This window comes from Amblyomma maculatum, chromosome 8, assembly GCF_055883805.1.
Source record: "Amblyomma maculatum isolate TAMU_Amacu chromosome 8, ASM5588380v1, whole genome shotgun sequence".
Lineage (NCBI taxonomy): Eukaryota > Metazoa > Arthropoda > Arachnida > Ixodida > Ixodidae > Amblyomma > Amblyomma maculatum.
In genome coordinates, this window is record NC_139351.1 from 109,100,585 (window position 1) to 109,117,007 (window position 16,423).

At 45.1% G+C, this 16,423-nt stretch overlaps 1 protein-coding gene across 1 annotated transcript in view; it reads left to right on the forward strand.

The window, feature by feature from the left end:
* LOC146182153 (uncharacterized) overlaps positions 1–829 on the forward strand; it is a 97,540-nt gene extending 96,711 nt beyond the window's left edge. Inside the window, exon 13 of the mRNA XM_084575904.1 lies at positions 506–829. Coding sequence (XP_084432030.1) covers positions 506–624 — 119 coding nt within the window. The 3' untranslated portion in view covers positions 625–829. The remainder of the gene's footprint in view (positions 1–505) is intronic.
* The last annotated feature ends 15,594 nt before the right edge of the window (positions 830–16,423 follow it).

Genomic DNA, 16,423 nt, shown 5'->3' on the forward strand with positions numbered 1-16,423 from the left:
ACTCGAACTAACTAGTCCTAATTTCCAAGGTCTTTCCCAAGTCCAAGGTTTCACTTTGAGGAGCCATGCTTTAAGTGCAGCGGTGCAACGTTAATAGAGGACACATACAACAGAGGAGAAGGCGTATTTTTAATTCCAAATAAGATAGGCACGTTGGTGCGTTGTCCTCTAATTTAAGTTTTCCTCGCGGTTTCCACCTTGTTGCGCCGTTGGCTTCATTTCTACAAAGTGCAGACTAGCTCAAGCTTAAATACTTTTATTTATTTTGAGCCCGTAAGCCCAGCATCTAACGTGAATTTTGAGAAGCATCCTTGTTGGCAATTAACGAATTACTTAGTCAAGATGACCCACTAGCATCGGTTCACATTAAAAAATGTAGGGCGATTACCGACTGGATTCTGTTTAGAAATCAAATTCTCCAAAGGAAGCATCTTCAGCAGTTAGATTAGTTCTCATGTTAATTAAACTTGTGAAACAGTTAACAACCCTTCCCTCGTGTGTGCAGGAGAAAGCAGCGTGCGGTATGTGAGGGACGGGGCCAGCAGCCGTCACGGGACAAGCAATGCAGCGGCATTCAACTCGATTTTCAACGGACCGTCCCGACACCTCCAGTCCCGACGCTGAGAGGACTGCAAGATCTCAGTGCGCGGACAAGGGCCACTTGGTGCGGCCCTGCGAAAGCGCCCCCTTTCGACCACCACCGACTAGCTTAACACTGCCAATGCTTGACCCAACGGCCTCGATGCGCCTAGAAACGCCAGCGCATCGAGTCACTCTGAGTCGACGCGACAGAGTCCGCGCAGTGAGCGGTGCACACACCCACACGGCCACCGTCGTCATCAGTGTAGCCAGGTGAAAGACATACTACTGTTGATCAGTGTGTGACGTCATCAGTGTGTGCGTGGCGTCAACGTTGTGCGTGAGAACTTAGTGCGTCCCTGTGTGTCGTTTTAGAAACTGCTGCTTTTCGTTTTCCCATACTACGCAGCGTTCACAATCTGTGCTGGAACATTGCCAAAGTGAATGTCGACACTGCCTGATGGGACCACTTCCTTCGTCTCATTGTGCTGGACGTTCTATTCACGCGATAAATGTGAACTTTCTCTGGACTTTAAGTGAACGCCCTGGTATTCGGCGCCTCGAAGTGCTCTTAAAGAGCTGTGCGTTTTTGCGGACTCAATATAGAGAGATATGGAAGACTGGGACAAGAGTAACGCTAAAATCAACTTGTGTCTCCCGGTTTAGAAAAATCTGGTGCTGGGTTCTCCATACACTTGTCCGCGCATGTTATAACGCTAGCAGGGGACCCAGAAGGGATCTGGAGGTTTAGATGGCTTCTTCAGCTTCTCTCTCCGAGGCTGTTGGTGCTGGCGGACACCACATTCACGACGAGTTTGACCACATGCGTTGGTCGGTTCACATGTTATGTCACTTTTTTTTTCCTGTGCCAGTTTCGTGTACTATCGTTCGCGCATAGACTATATTAACAGAGTTGAAAGGCAGCTATGTTTCGCGAGTGAAGATTTTGTAGTCTACTTCAAAGGCTAGTGAAACGCCGGTGTCTGAACGATAACAGTACGTATCTGAACTGCTTTAACCGGCACATGCGATACAGTCTTCTTTTTTATGTCTTTCAATGTCCACAACCCATTTTTATTTCTATTCATGAAACCAGCTGTGCACTTAGCTCTGCACGTTATCAAAATAATGATCCCATTCCTGCGTTGAGTATAAGCAGCACTGCTGTCACGCAATGCGTTATGGATAAAAAGGAAATGACCACCATCGCCAGACCAATCCAGTGGCTGTTTTTTTATTTACAAGCTCAAACGACGCTGTTTTTCAATTTATCATGGGTCACAGACATCTTATCAAGTCGTTTTACTTACGTAGAACATTTACTGTGCGTTTGCTTTCTTCTCAGCTAGCTCCTTGCTCAAACAATAATGTTTTACTAAAACAAAATAAATATTGTAAAACGAGCTCTACTAGGATTTTCCGACCATAAATGTTTTCAAGATACGGACTTAATTATGCCTCAGGATTTAAACTTCCATTTAGGATGCTAATTGCCAAACACATAATTGGCTTAATCATCCGGACAATCTCACGCTTCTCGGCGTGCACTGAACACCTGAGATAAGCAAACAACGTTGTCTGCGTGCACAGTCGTGGACTTCATTAAAATGCTTCATTAAATTGTGTTCATGCGTCGTCACGACGCTCAGTCTGTGGAAAGACTTGAAAGCCCCTTGCCTAATGCTACCCAGCTGGTGCAGACGCATCTATGAATGACATCTTGGCCGTCTACAGTTGGCTGCAAAATGTTTATATCGTAAATCGTCTGTCGTTGTGACACAGTCGCTATGGTGTCAATATGTAAAAAAATCAAGGTACCACTTCCTTCGTTAGCTGTCAATATATACCGCAAATAAGTTCCGCCTCGACAATTGCAAACACGGTATCGTGTCCCGGTGTTTTCAGAAACTGTGAAACCTGGAAAATTAATCACATACCGCGAGTGCTGGCAAAAATGCGAAAAAAAAAAAAAGAATCATCATGAAGAAATTAGCCTTTGTTGCGTAAAGGGATCGCGTAGTGCTTCTTTTGAAGTGATCCTAAATTTAAAAAAAAAATGGGTAAACTATTTACATAACCACTTCAAAAACGCCTTTTATATGCAATAGCATGGCGAAAAGCCAGCAATCTAGCTATGGCGCCCGAGTAAAAGTTGATTGGTTGGCGTAGAGAGTGACGTCCCATGGCCACGTGACTCTGCAGAGCAGCTCAACTCGGTCTCCGTGTCGCCGTCACATGTTCCGCGGCAGGCGAGGATGCAGTCGGCAGAAAAGCACTCCGCACTGAAGTCTAACAACAGTTGCACGGAAGCACTATATGTGCTATAGCACTGTCACACGCAGTGATAATTACGCGTCCCACTAAATGAATGCATAGATCTATTAGTGGCAAGGTTACGCGAGCAGCTGTGTCGAACGGCTGGAAAGAGACAAATAGGGTTAGTGCACTAGCTGCAAAAACGCATTACGCAAGTTGCTTTTAACTCATTTCCTATTGTTTTTTTTTTGTTTTTTTTTTTCGATCCAGTGCCTGCGCGTATCTGCGCGTATTTCTGCGGCCTTTTTGAAGGCAAGCAGCAAAGGTCTGGGAATTTCCTTCATCATTTGTCTTTGTGCGTACTTGCTTCATGCGTGCATATACCACGCCAGCAATGCCAACATTGCATCCATGTCTTACTGAGCGTGTCCATGAAGCTTTATGTATGTGTAGAAATACATTTTTTTTTTAGATTTTTGGATTGCATGTCGCAGTCAAAGCTTCTTCGCAGTTTTAATGACGCAAAGAGTCCTGGTAGACTGGGGATACGAAGACGCACCGCTTTCAGCTATTTAGGACATTGCTAGCAATGAAGTGCCCTTAGTCAGCATATGTCTTGTATTGTTTTTGGTGTGTTAGGCTTAAACGCATGACGACAGAGTTCACGCTTCGTTTGCCTGAGGCTGACACCGCACTATTTAATAAGATTGAAAAGGTGCGCCTTGCGTTTTGAAGAGAGTGAGCAGAACTCTACTTTTCCACAGCTTTGATATCGACGAGACGTGCAGAGGTTTGGCGCCAGATGCCGCCACTGTATTTCACTTTCGGCAAAGTATGCGTCATCAAAATAAAGCTCTTGTCAATGACTACCAAGTATGGCCAGGAACTCAAAAACAATAAAAATGGAACGCCAACCAACTTCTCGGTTACCGTTTCTTTTTTTTTTTTTTCCTTTGTTAGTGCATCACAAAATCAACGGACTACATGCGAACTTAAACTTCTCTTTAGCGAAATACTGTACGCCAGTGCCATCCGCTTAGGTGGCAAGCTTCCTGGCTACACAGTCGTTCAAAATGATTAAATTAGAATCTGGCTATATTCGATAAAAAGTAAAGGTTTGGAAGCATACAGGTCGCTTTACTCAACACGATCCTGCAAGTGTGCTCAGCAGGTTCTTCCTGATTAAGCTTCACACAACCAATATTCCTTCTAAGACATACTCGATTGTCATTGCAGTGGAGGTGTGAATATTTGTGTATGAGGATCAAAGTCATTGTGTTCTGTGAAATATAGAATTGCGCGCGAAAAAAAAAAAAAAAGCATGTGTGGCAATTTCGACTGATGAGTGGATGTATACCTTCTCGATTCTCACAATAAATATTTATTTCCAGTATTCTTGTGCTGATTCCTGCTTCGTTTGGTTTGGTTTGTGGGGTTTAACGTCCCAAAGCAACTCAGGCTATGAGAGACGCCGTAGTGGAGGACTCCGGAAATTTCGACCACCTGGGGTTCTTTAACGTGCACTGACATCGCACAGCACACGGGCGCCTTGCTTTTCACCTCCATCGAAAAGCTGCCGCCAAGGCCGGGATTCTATCCCGCGTCCTTGGGAACAGTAGTCGAGCGCCGTAACCACTGCGCCACCCCGGCGGGGTGGCGCAGTGGTTACGGCTTCGTGTTGGTGTTGCGAGGGCTGCTGCTACCAATGTGTTTGTTGGTCATACGCACTCGGCTTCAGTTGGGGGACTGGTATTGAGCCGCTATCTGACCACTTGAAAGGCTGCATCTTCACCCGATGAAGCTGCTTGCGCACTGCATATTTTCCATCGCTATGCAGACCGCCAGCAGAATCTGCGAGTTGTTTTCTTTTGATTCCCAGTCCTGCAACTACACAATGACACCGCGAACCATAATTGGATTGAGTAAGCTCTATTGATTAGGGCTGACCCTAAAACCCTATTCACGGGGAGAGGGAATGGAGATATGGAGATTAAATTTGCATGTCAACACACAGATGGACAGCAGTATGGGTCGGCCATAAGTATTGCTGTAATGTGTACTTCAAGCCTGAATTTGGTTATGTGTCCTTTAAACGACAGTTTGGTTTATGGGGTTTAACATCACAAAGCGACTTAGGCTTTGGAGACGCCGTAGTGGAGGGCTCCGGAAATTTGGAACATTTGTCGTTCTTTAACGTGCACTGACACCTCACAGCACACGGGCTCATTGCTTTTCGCCCATTTGCTTTTTATTTTTACTGCTGCCATGGTATCAGCTAGGGCAGTCTCAGAACATATATGTTGCACCGTTGAACGGACATCCATCTGCAATTTATGAATGTCATTCTGGTCACTTATTCGTCGTATCCTTGAGTGTCGTCGGCTTTTCTCTGCAGGTCCGCGTGGAGTCTGTGACGTATGGGTCTTGAGGCAACCATTTGGCAATCACGTCGGCTATGAGTGCGCAGCCCGCGTGGCCTTCATTATTAGCGCTTGTGCACCACAAGGAAGACAGTTGGAATTAGACAGTCTGCCTGCCCTCGCGGTCTTCACCGCGAGGGCAGGCAGGCTTTCTTGTCCGATCGCGATTACAGGATCGCGACTAGATACTAGCAGTGCTTTCCGGGTAACACCTAAACGTTACAACGATATTCCATTTTGTATTAAAGATTGATACATTTATTTTTATTCGCGTCTCTTTAAACGTTTCCGAAACTTTAAAATAAGCTGTGAAATCAACATTTCATAAACTTCATTTGAATAACATTTGTGCAACAGTCCGCGAAATTATAAATTTAATCATCAGATTAGATATGCCAGTTGCGTTTCGCTCCTTCAACCTTTTGCAAGGGCAAAACGAGGGTGACAAGCACTGCGAACAGAACAACAAATACGCGTAACCCATGTACTCTCCTCCTAATGGGTGTCATAAGTGATAGTGATGCATGCATGGGTCGCACCCAAAGGTTTTAAACGAAATAACGAAATGATGCTATCGTGCATGTAATCTATTGCATGCCCCATCCGAGATATTTAACTGCAAATTTTCGAAAGTTGAAAACGTCCTTTCTGCACAGTTAGGAAAAGTCTGAGACACGGTGCTTGAAAATACTGGTAATGTTAGTTGATGCTTGTGATGGGTTTAAATACTACAAAATTTAAAGCCCTAAAGAGGCTCGGTCTGTGAGGGAAGCCGTAACGGAGCACTACAGGTGATTCCAACCACTCCTTAATGTGTGCTGGCATCGCACAGCACACACGGGTTACCATCGAAACATGGCCACCGCGGCCATGATCGAGTCTAAGTCTTCCGGCTCAACAGTCGAGCGCCTATAAACACTAACACTGCGGGCGTTTATGTTTATGATATCAATATTACAGTAACATTTATATTTGAATAATGCTTTCGTGTATAATATAGAAAGAAAGCACAATGTTGAACAAAGCATTATCGTAATATTTAGTTGGAACGTTAGGTGCTTAATACGCAGAATATAACGTTATATGTTGGTTTTTAACATCAGGGTAACTTTTTAATGTAAAGTATAATGTTATTTCCGCTTCACAATTCGGTGTTACCTGCACATATTCACCTCCCATGCACACGGAAGTAGCGAACTGATATTTGCTAGTCGCGTTTCTGTCTTCGTGATTCGTGGTTCCTTTGTCCCGTTGACCTCTCATTCAAAAGCATGTCCTGCAAATGTACCTATCATTTATTCGTTTAAGAATGTCAGTTAGTGTATCTTTCGCCATCTGTAAGAAAAGGTAATATTCGTACTGCGGCTCCTTAGTGGCGTTAGTGCTGAGTATTTTACCAGCTATACAGCTTTCGATGGGGGCGAAAAGCAAGGCACCCGCGTGCTGTGCGATGTCAGTGCACGTTAAAGAACGCCAGGTGGTCGAAATTACCGGATCACTCTACAGCGGCGTCTCATAGCCTGAGGAGATTTGGGATGTTAAACCCATAAACCAAACCAAACCTTTAGCGTTAACTGCAAAAGTTACCATTAGTTACCACCGTATGTCAGCGCCGCCTTCGGTGTTTCATTCTTCCACGCCCTTGCTGCTTTTGAACGATTATTCGCAAATGTGTTAAAGATTAGCACAAACATTTGATGCGTATTCGATACGGTAGGGAAGCTGATCTATTCTTATTTGATTCGGTAGCGGAGAAAAAAAGTAATATTTCCAAGGCGCTCATTGCGACTATATACGTCTATTGAAGCCATTTAATGAGAGCGACATAATCCCGCAGCACGTGATTTAAAAAAAAAAAAAAAAAAAAACGCTGGTTGACATTCACGTTTACGCAAGCAATACAGTGAAATATATAAGCTATGCATAGGCGCGAAAATAGCTACTTCGTTCCAAATGCAATATTACCCCAAGCATCAAAAACTGTGGGTCTAATACAAGGCGTGCATGCGTTGGTGTACGGCGCAATTAGATTCTCTTAATGCTAGAGCACTCTTCCTTGTAGTCGTTTAGTGCGAACCCGTGATTTTTATTAGCCCCGTAGAGTACTTGTTAAATAATCCTAGTTATCACACTCTCACCGCTATATAATGTAAACAGCTGAAGAAACGAATCCCGGTTGTGCACGTGGTAATGGATGAGGAAAAGAACCTATACGGTCCTCTGAGCAGCATCACTTGGCGACAGACAGCGGAAACATTGTCCGGCCCTGCACAGGACCAGTAAATTTGCAACACATACAAGTTCAAATATTGGACAGAATATGCTGCTTGGGACGCCCTGCCCGGACATAAAAAAGAAAATTATTAATCATGAGAGAGCGCACTCGCGTCCACTACCAGCCTGCAAGTAATACGACTTTATCAGGCAACGTGTGAAGATAGAAGGCTCTGTTTTCCGTTCATTCTTATCAGCACCAGTGCATACTATCAGCCACCAATGAAATGTGAGCAGCGGATCGCGCGGTCAGCCATGGAGGTAATGGCCAGCTTACACCGTTCCTCTGTCACCGTGCGGGCGGTTTCAGCGCGTCCATCCTGTCTGCAATACTTTTATTGCTTTTCATTTTTTATTTTGCGGTTGTTTTCCAGATTTTTCATTCCAGCGCCCCACGTTTACCACCGATCACAACTTACACGGTTTTGCTGAGCCGCGTGTACGAAGCGAGCGCTTTTATCTGCGTGGCCTGCAGCGCTTCGGTTTTGCCTCCATCATCGCCGTGTTATCAGCGTCTGGCTGCGTTTCAGTGGCAAAACGAGAAAGCGATAAAGAGGCAAAACTATTGCAAACCGAGTGAGTGTGCCTATCTCTGACGGAGAGATGCGCTCGCTCGGATGTTCGCGTTTGATTTTGCTCCTGATTTGGCTTAACTTGGCACACTTAGAAACAGTTGCTCGTGAGATTCGGCGAAAACTTCGGAACTATACGTGCAAGGTATATGTACTATGGTAGCGAAGGCTCCATAACGCCCATACATACAAAACATGGCGGCTCATGGGCTGAAGCGACCAACGAAAATTGGGGGGCCATGACGTCGAATGGCGTCACGCATACGTTCACTTTGGTGCAAACTATAAACAATTTTTTTGTTGTTGTTTTTTTTAACTGCCTCGTTGCATTGACGAGCCTGCATCTTTTGAAGGTTGTTGCCTTTCAGCGCGCGCCAAACTTTGCAATCTAAAAGAACTCGAGTTTCTGTTTACGTCCTCGTTTATGAGCAGTTGCTCCAGCACAATGAAAGTGGTTGGCAAAGGTGGCGGCATAGAAATTAAGGCAGCAACACTTTCAAGGACAGATCAAGCATGCAAATACTGCCGGAAGTCATGCAAGTACTTTGGTCATGTACTTTGTCCCGAAACACTGGTGCAACCAGGTAGTCGTGCCCAGTTCGCAACAGAGGGTACCACGTGAATAATTATGGTTTTCATATTCATGGTGTTTTGCACCAACAAAGCAAACACAGCAATAAATCACAACAATAAAAAAATGCATGTCTCAGACAGCTAATCATCTCAATGATCACAGCCGAGGTATGTAAAAGGCTTGAAGTGCCTGCCACAAAACATCACCAAGTAAGAAACATGCATGTGTACATAAAATAAAGCTATGACAGCTGCAATTGAAATAAAGATGTCATCAAAGTAGGTGCATCAAGACACACGTGGAGCATATAGCACCGGGATTACTCTTCACATTTAAATTATTCGGCAGAAAGAATACAGCAGTTTTCAAGAAAATTTCAAGGTTGCACCAGTCCAGACAGTTTAGCATCAACAAACGTGCTTAACACAAAAGCATTTTAGCATGCATTGAGTCTGTGTGCAACCTCCAGATCTGCTCACCGGTGAAAGTCAGCCGGGAAACGGTGTAATAAGCCACTGACGGTTGAGTCCACACTGTCGCAATGTGCCAAGGAGCTTGTCTTCCTCACTTTGTGCGGGCTCATCTTGCGATAAAGTGTTAAGCGCAGCACAATGCTGCAAAAACACTTCGCACTGACCGCACGTCGAAGGGGACGAAACCACAAAAACACGACTGCAGGGATATATTAAATCTCACCAAACGGCGACAGAGCAGCGACCAGCAAGGACGTCGCAATCTTCACAAAAGTGACGTTTTCAGACTCGGGAACTAAATTGATACGCTTTCCCGGGCGCACCAAGGCGATAAGAAACCGTTTCGTGCTTCGTCAGCTTCGTTATCTCCGTTGCCTTGGTTACCTCTGGTTGCCTACTTCGCAAGAAGGCCTGAAATGTTTCGTCAAGATCGATGCAACATGAAGGGGGCGCGATAAGAGTGTTGCAAGATTTAAAAAAAAAATTAAGAATGTCTTAATAAAATATCTTACTTCATTCACAAGCAAAGTTATCAAAAGCTACGTGCAGTACTCTTCCCCCATCCCCCAACCTTTCGACTTCTAATGCAGTCACGCGCTACGCAGGACGCCGCGCCTGGCCGCGCTGCTGGCCAAGGGCAAAAAATGAAAGATGGCTTAGCTCTGCTATGCCTGGATATATGTAGTGAAAAGCAGTGACTACCTCAGGATCTGAAGAAAATTTCTCCAGTCTTCTGCGCCGTTCGCCAGCAGCTAAACTCTCCTTGGCTTCCATATCGAGCGCGTCTAAGTTCACCGGCGTTCTGTAATTCGTTTACAGGAAAGGAAAGGCGCAGCATCTGTCACTCGCGGAAGGCAAGAAGCGCCGCACGGCGGCGTTGGAGCGCACTGGTACTCGCTTGGTACTCATAGCTGACAGCAGATGGGTAACGTCACATCCTTGACGTCACCATAATTGAGTGACTTAACTAATTTTTTAGTCTATTTAGATATATGCTCTGTGGTGCGGCGTTCGAGGAAGCGCCACGTGAAAGGCGCCGCACGGACACAGGGATGGAACGCCTGGTGGGGTCAGCTTGGTATAAACCCTATTCACTCAAAATAACAGCTTGAGGGGCTAGTTAGTGCTGCATATTACCCAGAAATGTGGCGCAACAAACACAAACACATGCGAAGAGACACAACTGTGCGCGTGTTTTATGTCTCTTTGTGTTTGTGTTATGTGTTATGTGATTGTGTTTGTTGCAACACATTTCTGGGTAATACCCTATTCACTATTCACGTCACACCACACGAACCACTAGGGTGAGATCTGAGCTATCAATTCAAGCGCTCAAGTGTTTATTAAGCGTCAGTACTGCAATAGTAATGTTAGATGTGTACCTGTGCTTTCTGGACTATAATGCTAATTGCTTCCCTGCCTAGCTCGTCTGCGTAGTGTTAGACGTGCTCCTGGGAAGGTTTTTTTCTTTTTTTTTTTTGCAGTATACGCTAATTACGAAATTTTGTGATAAAATAGAAACACAAGATTTACCTATTGTGAAGATGACTACTTTAAAGTGAGTTAAACCAAATCGTGCAAAGCCTATATTAGTTTCCCTTAACTAAATCGGAAACCGCAAAGCTCATACTCAACCGCATTAAGGCCTGTGAAAAATAATGACAGCACCAGAAATGTGTTTATTACGCGTCAGTAAGGTCATAAGAACATTAAACGTGCACGTGTATTTTCTAGACTGCGATGCTAACTTCCTCCCTGGTTAGCCAGTCTGTGTGGTATGTTACATATGTGCTCCAGCGCTGTATTTTTTGTTTCGCTAACTGCGCATTTCTCTCAAAAAATAAAAACACAAGCTTCGCCTATTGTGATGATTATTTTTGAGTTATCGAAACAGAAAGATGCAACGAGTATATTGTCGTTCCTTGTTTTTCAAGTTAAAAAGAAAACGTTTGTACGGCGCGCTGAATCATTGAAAGTAAGAGCTGATACCAAAATTGTTCTCCTTACAGATCTCAATAGCATACAGCGATGCAGTGGTTCCAGTCATCTGTAAATCAAGCTGGCTTCTGAAGTGCTATCAGTGACAACAGTCACCATGAACATTTTTCCCTACTTGTGGCAACTATTAATCACACCACTTCTACATGGTACTCTTGTAGCACAGTTGCTGTTGTGAAATGTGTAAATAAATGCTGGTGCCTTTCTTCTTAAATTTTGTTTTATTGCAGTGTAGACTAGTATTGTAATTTATTTATTACCATTGGTGCTAGCGGAGCAGTCATGCAGTTTTTCGAGCCATGCACAATTTCTTGAAGCTACCCGACATAAAATGTCATATAGCGTTGGTGCTATTGCCTAACAAGTATCATATGATCACCTGATATGCTTAGTGGATGTCGGCCTTACAAATAAATATGCTCAATATGCACGATTCATACTTAGAAACAGTTATCCCGCTGCTCCCGCCCAGCGCCGACGTTCGTACCGGTGCGACCCGTGTGCCTCGGATGGATGGATGGATGGATGGATGGATGGATGGATGGATGGATGGATGGATGGATGGATGGATGGATGGATGGATGGATGGATGGATGGATGGACGGACGGACGGACGGACGGACGGACGGACGGACGGACGGACGGACGGACGGACGGACGGACGGACGGACGGACGGACGGACGGACGGACGGACGGACGGACGGACGGACGGACGGACGGACGGACGGACGGACGGACGGACGGACGGACGGACGGACGGACGGACGGACGGACGGACGGACGGACGGACGGACGGACGGACGGACGGACGGACGGACGGACGGACGGACGGACGGACGGACGGACGGACGGACGGACGGACGGACGGACGGACGGACGGACGGACGGACGGACGGACGGACGGACGGACGGACGGACGGACGGACGGACGGACGGACGGACGGACGGACGGACGGACGGACGGACGGACGGACGGACGGACGGACGGACGGACGGACGGACGGACGGACGGACGGACGGACGGACGGACGGACGGACGGACGGACGGATGGATGGATGGATGGATGGATGGATGGATGGATGGATGGATGGATGGATGGATGGATGGATGGATGGATGGATGGATGGATGGATGGATGGATGGATGGATGGATGGATGGATGGATGGATGGATGGATGGATGGATGGATGGATGGATGGATGGATGGATGGATGGATGGATGGATGGATGGATGGATGGATGGATGGATGGATGGATGGATGGATGGATGGATGGATGGATGGATGGATGGATGGATGGATGGATGGATGGATGGATGGATGGATGGATGGATGGATGGATGGATGGATGGATGGATGGATGGATGGATGGATGGATGGATGGATGGATGGATGGATGGATGGATGGATGGATGGATGGATGGATGGATGGATGGATGGAATATAAGAGCGCCCCCTTTGAAACGGGGTGGTAGCAGTAGCTATCATGCTCAATTTTCTACCTATATTTTAATTATTGATTTAAATTGGTTAACAAAACCATCATTCTATTTATTAAATTTTTGTTTCTACGTTACTAACATTATGTCACTTCTCTTCTTTTAAGCCACCAATCTTCCAGTCGTTTTTTGCTAGTTTCCACCGCCGGTTTATTCACCCGGCCACTGGTATCTCTAAACCCCAGAGCTTCAGGAACAGTGACTGCGCCTGCATCAACTTCCGGATGGATACCATTAATACCATTACATTCGAGTACATTATGGTCCATTGTTTCATTGGAGTTACCACATACAGCACATGCGTCACCTCCATTGTTAAATTTTTTTGTAGCTGCGTGTTCTAAGGCACCCTGATCTAGCTTCAAAAGGTAGGGCACTGCCTCTTGACTTATCAAAGAAATCTTCCTTCCTGATCTGCATTTTCCCCTTTCGGTATAATTCCACACTCTGTTTCTTTTCCATCGAATTTATCCAATTTTTACCTTCTGTGTTTTTCACCTGTTGCTTAATGCTCTTTATTTCTCCGTCCTTATAACTAGCTTACTTACTAGTTAGTTTCCTAGTTCTTTACCTCCATTGTGAGTCAACGCTTTTTACGAACAGGTATTTAAATACTTTAGCTGCCCATCTGTTACTGTCCAATTTTCTCAGGCGTTCCTCATATAATATTTTGCTGTGAGCTTCCCGTACTTCGAAAGATGCCCAGCCCATATCTCCCTGTACCGCCTCATTTGTGGTTTTGCCATGGGCACCTAGTGCTAATCGTCCAAAGGATTTCTTATTTATTTCTATTATCGACTGCACCTCTGATTTTAGGTACAAAACCGCATTTCCGAAAGTAAGTCCGGGCACCATAATTCCTTTCCAAATACCCCTCAAAACCTCATACCTGTTGTATCCCCACAATGCCCTATGCTTCATTATCCCGGCATTCCTTCGCCCTTTGGCCTTAAGTGATTACTCATGCTTTCCAATGTATGCCAATCCTTCGTTTACCCATACCGAGATTCTACTCTGGGGGCCATAAAATACCCAGATATTCTACTCTGGGTATTTCATGGCCTTGTATTTTAAGACCCTGATCAGTTGAGCCGTCGAAAATCATCAGACCCGACTTAACTGCGCTAAAACTGAAGCCTAGAGCGTCCCCTTAGTCTCCGCAATACTTAACTAGAGTTTACAATTCTTCCAGACTCTCAGCTAGCAGCACAATATCGTCTGCATACATCAAACCGGGGAGGCGCTGCTCTACCGCCTTTCCACTTAATCTATATGACAGGTTAAAACCTAGGTTACTGTCTTGTATCCTCCGTTCCAGGTTTATCATATAAAGCATGAACAGCCCCGGTGATATAGGACAGCCTTGTCTTAATACTTTGCATACTTTGACATCCTCCGTACTTCTTATCCCTTCCCACGTAAATTCTGCTTTGTTATCCCGGTATATTTCCTGTAGAAACTCTATTATCTCATAACCGATACCTTCTTCTTTTAATATGTTCCACAGGAGTTCCCTGCTTACGTTGTCGTACACCCCGTTTATGTCTAGGAAGGCCACATACAAAGGTCTATTTTCCACTCTAGATATTTCGATGCATTGGGTTAGCACGAACAGGCTATCATCTAAGCGACTACCATTTCTAAAGCCATTCTGAAGTTCTCAGAGTATCTTATTACTTTCTACTCATGCTTGCACCTTTAATTTCACCGCCTGCATGGCCAACCTGTACATAACAGATGTTATGATAATCGGCCTGTAGGATTTTATGCGCATCCTTTCCCCTTTCCCTTTAAAAATCAAATTCATTTTACTCTGCCGCCAGCTGTCCGGAATTTGCTTATTCGTTTTGACTGTTTCCAGAGCTTTTAACAACGTTTCCTTACTTTTTGGACAAAGTTCATTAATCAGCTTGATCGGAATTCCATCTATTCCTGTAGATGTGTTTTTAGGAATATTTTTTCTGCCTTTTTCCAGTTTAGATTGGTCAGTTCTAAGCTGCTTTGTATTCTGCTACCTTGTGTTGCTTCCTAATTTGCGGAGATTACCCTATCGTCGCTCTTAAATGACTCGGCTATAACTGATGTAATGTAGTTCACTGCGTTGTCTCCCTTTAAACAATTTCCCTCGTTATCTTGAATCCGATCCTGCTTTCCTTGGTTCTTCTTCCCTAGCCATCTTATATGGTTCCAGAATTTTCTTGCTCCGCCTCTAGAAGCATCTTGTATGTCAGCCATCCAGCGATCGGTGGGCCGTCTTATTTTACTTTGGACGAGGACCTGCACCTCAAGTTTCTTTTGTCGATATGATTCCCATTTTTGGTCGATTTCCTCCTGAGATACCTGTGCTTTCTTTGCCTCTCGGTGTTCCCTTGAAGCAGCCCGTCGTTGTTCAATAGCTTCTCTGATTTCCTTATTCCACCAGCTCCATCCTCTTTCCATTCCAGCGGTTTGCTACTTTAACCTCCTTAATTTTCCTCCTTATGAGTAGTTCTGCTTGTTCATAATACCAGTCTTCCATGGGGCTTTCTCTATTGCTTCCTCTATGTCTGCTGCTATCTGCGCAATTTGATCGTCGTTTAATTTTGCGTTTACGTTTTGTCTAAGTTCCATTTTTCTTTTCATCAAGGGCCCCATCTGCAGACTAATACGTTTATGATCACTTCCCAGACTACACTCCTCTTATTCGTCTATTTTCATTTCTGTGACCTTGCTATAAATTTCCTGCGACATTAGACAGTAGTCAATAGTCGTCTGCCTGTTGCGGAATTCCCACGTGATTTGGCCTTCACATTTTGTTTCTCTATTTACTATAACAAGATCGTGTCGCTCACAGAAATCTAGCATTAGCTTCCCGTTACAATCCGTGTATCCATCCAGATCGTCGATGTGGCCGTTCATATCCCCCAGCAGAATGATATTGGCCCCGTTTCCAAACTCGACCCCTACGTCAGTGGCGCCCTCAGCGAGGGGAGCGGCAGCGCCGCGCAACTTTACCCGACGGCGCCGCTCTGATCGCGCGACGTGTTGACAGGCACAGAGAGTATAAAGGAGGCTATGATACAACCCATCGCTTGGTATTTATTGTGTTTACGAAGAAAAAACTTCTCACAGTTCTTGCCCGCATAAACTATTTACAAAAACGACTCTGGCGTACTCCCTTTATAGTTTTTTTAATCCACAGATCCTAATATTAAACATTACGATGTAAAACGCGTGTTGAAGAAAGAAAGAAAAAAGTTTCCGTTTGAAATGGCTTTTCCTCTACGCGTTCATAGGGCTTTTGCAGTGCCTCACGAAAACGTCCTGCTGTTTCGTAGTGGAACGAAACCATTCGCTTTGTGACATTTCTTTTTTTTTTTTTTTTTCTGCTGCTGATTGCATGACGCCTCAAGGAGGAGGAGGACAAAAATTTATTGAGGAGAAATTGATGTGTTCTTTGTTGGTGGGAGGACGCTTCTCCTCAAGCCGCCCCAAGGGTGGTCGTCTCTCGATGGCGCTCGACAACCTCCTTGGCCCAGGCCGTGACGGCGTGTTGCCGGACTGGATCGGTGCTAAGCAATGCGGGCTCCTACGTTTCCGAATTGGTAATCTGTAGGGCCTTCGGCGGTAGCATGTTTTCACATATAAACATAAAAGCTCTAGATCTGCCCTTTGATCACCGCAAAGGGAACATGAGGGGCTGCAATAAAACTTTGGTTGGGCCTAGTTGTATTCGCCTGGATACCATTGTGCTAATTTGTATGGATTAAAGCACGTATTTGTCTGTAGTTGTCTGAG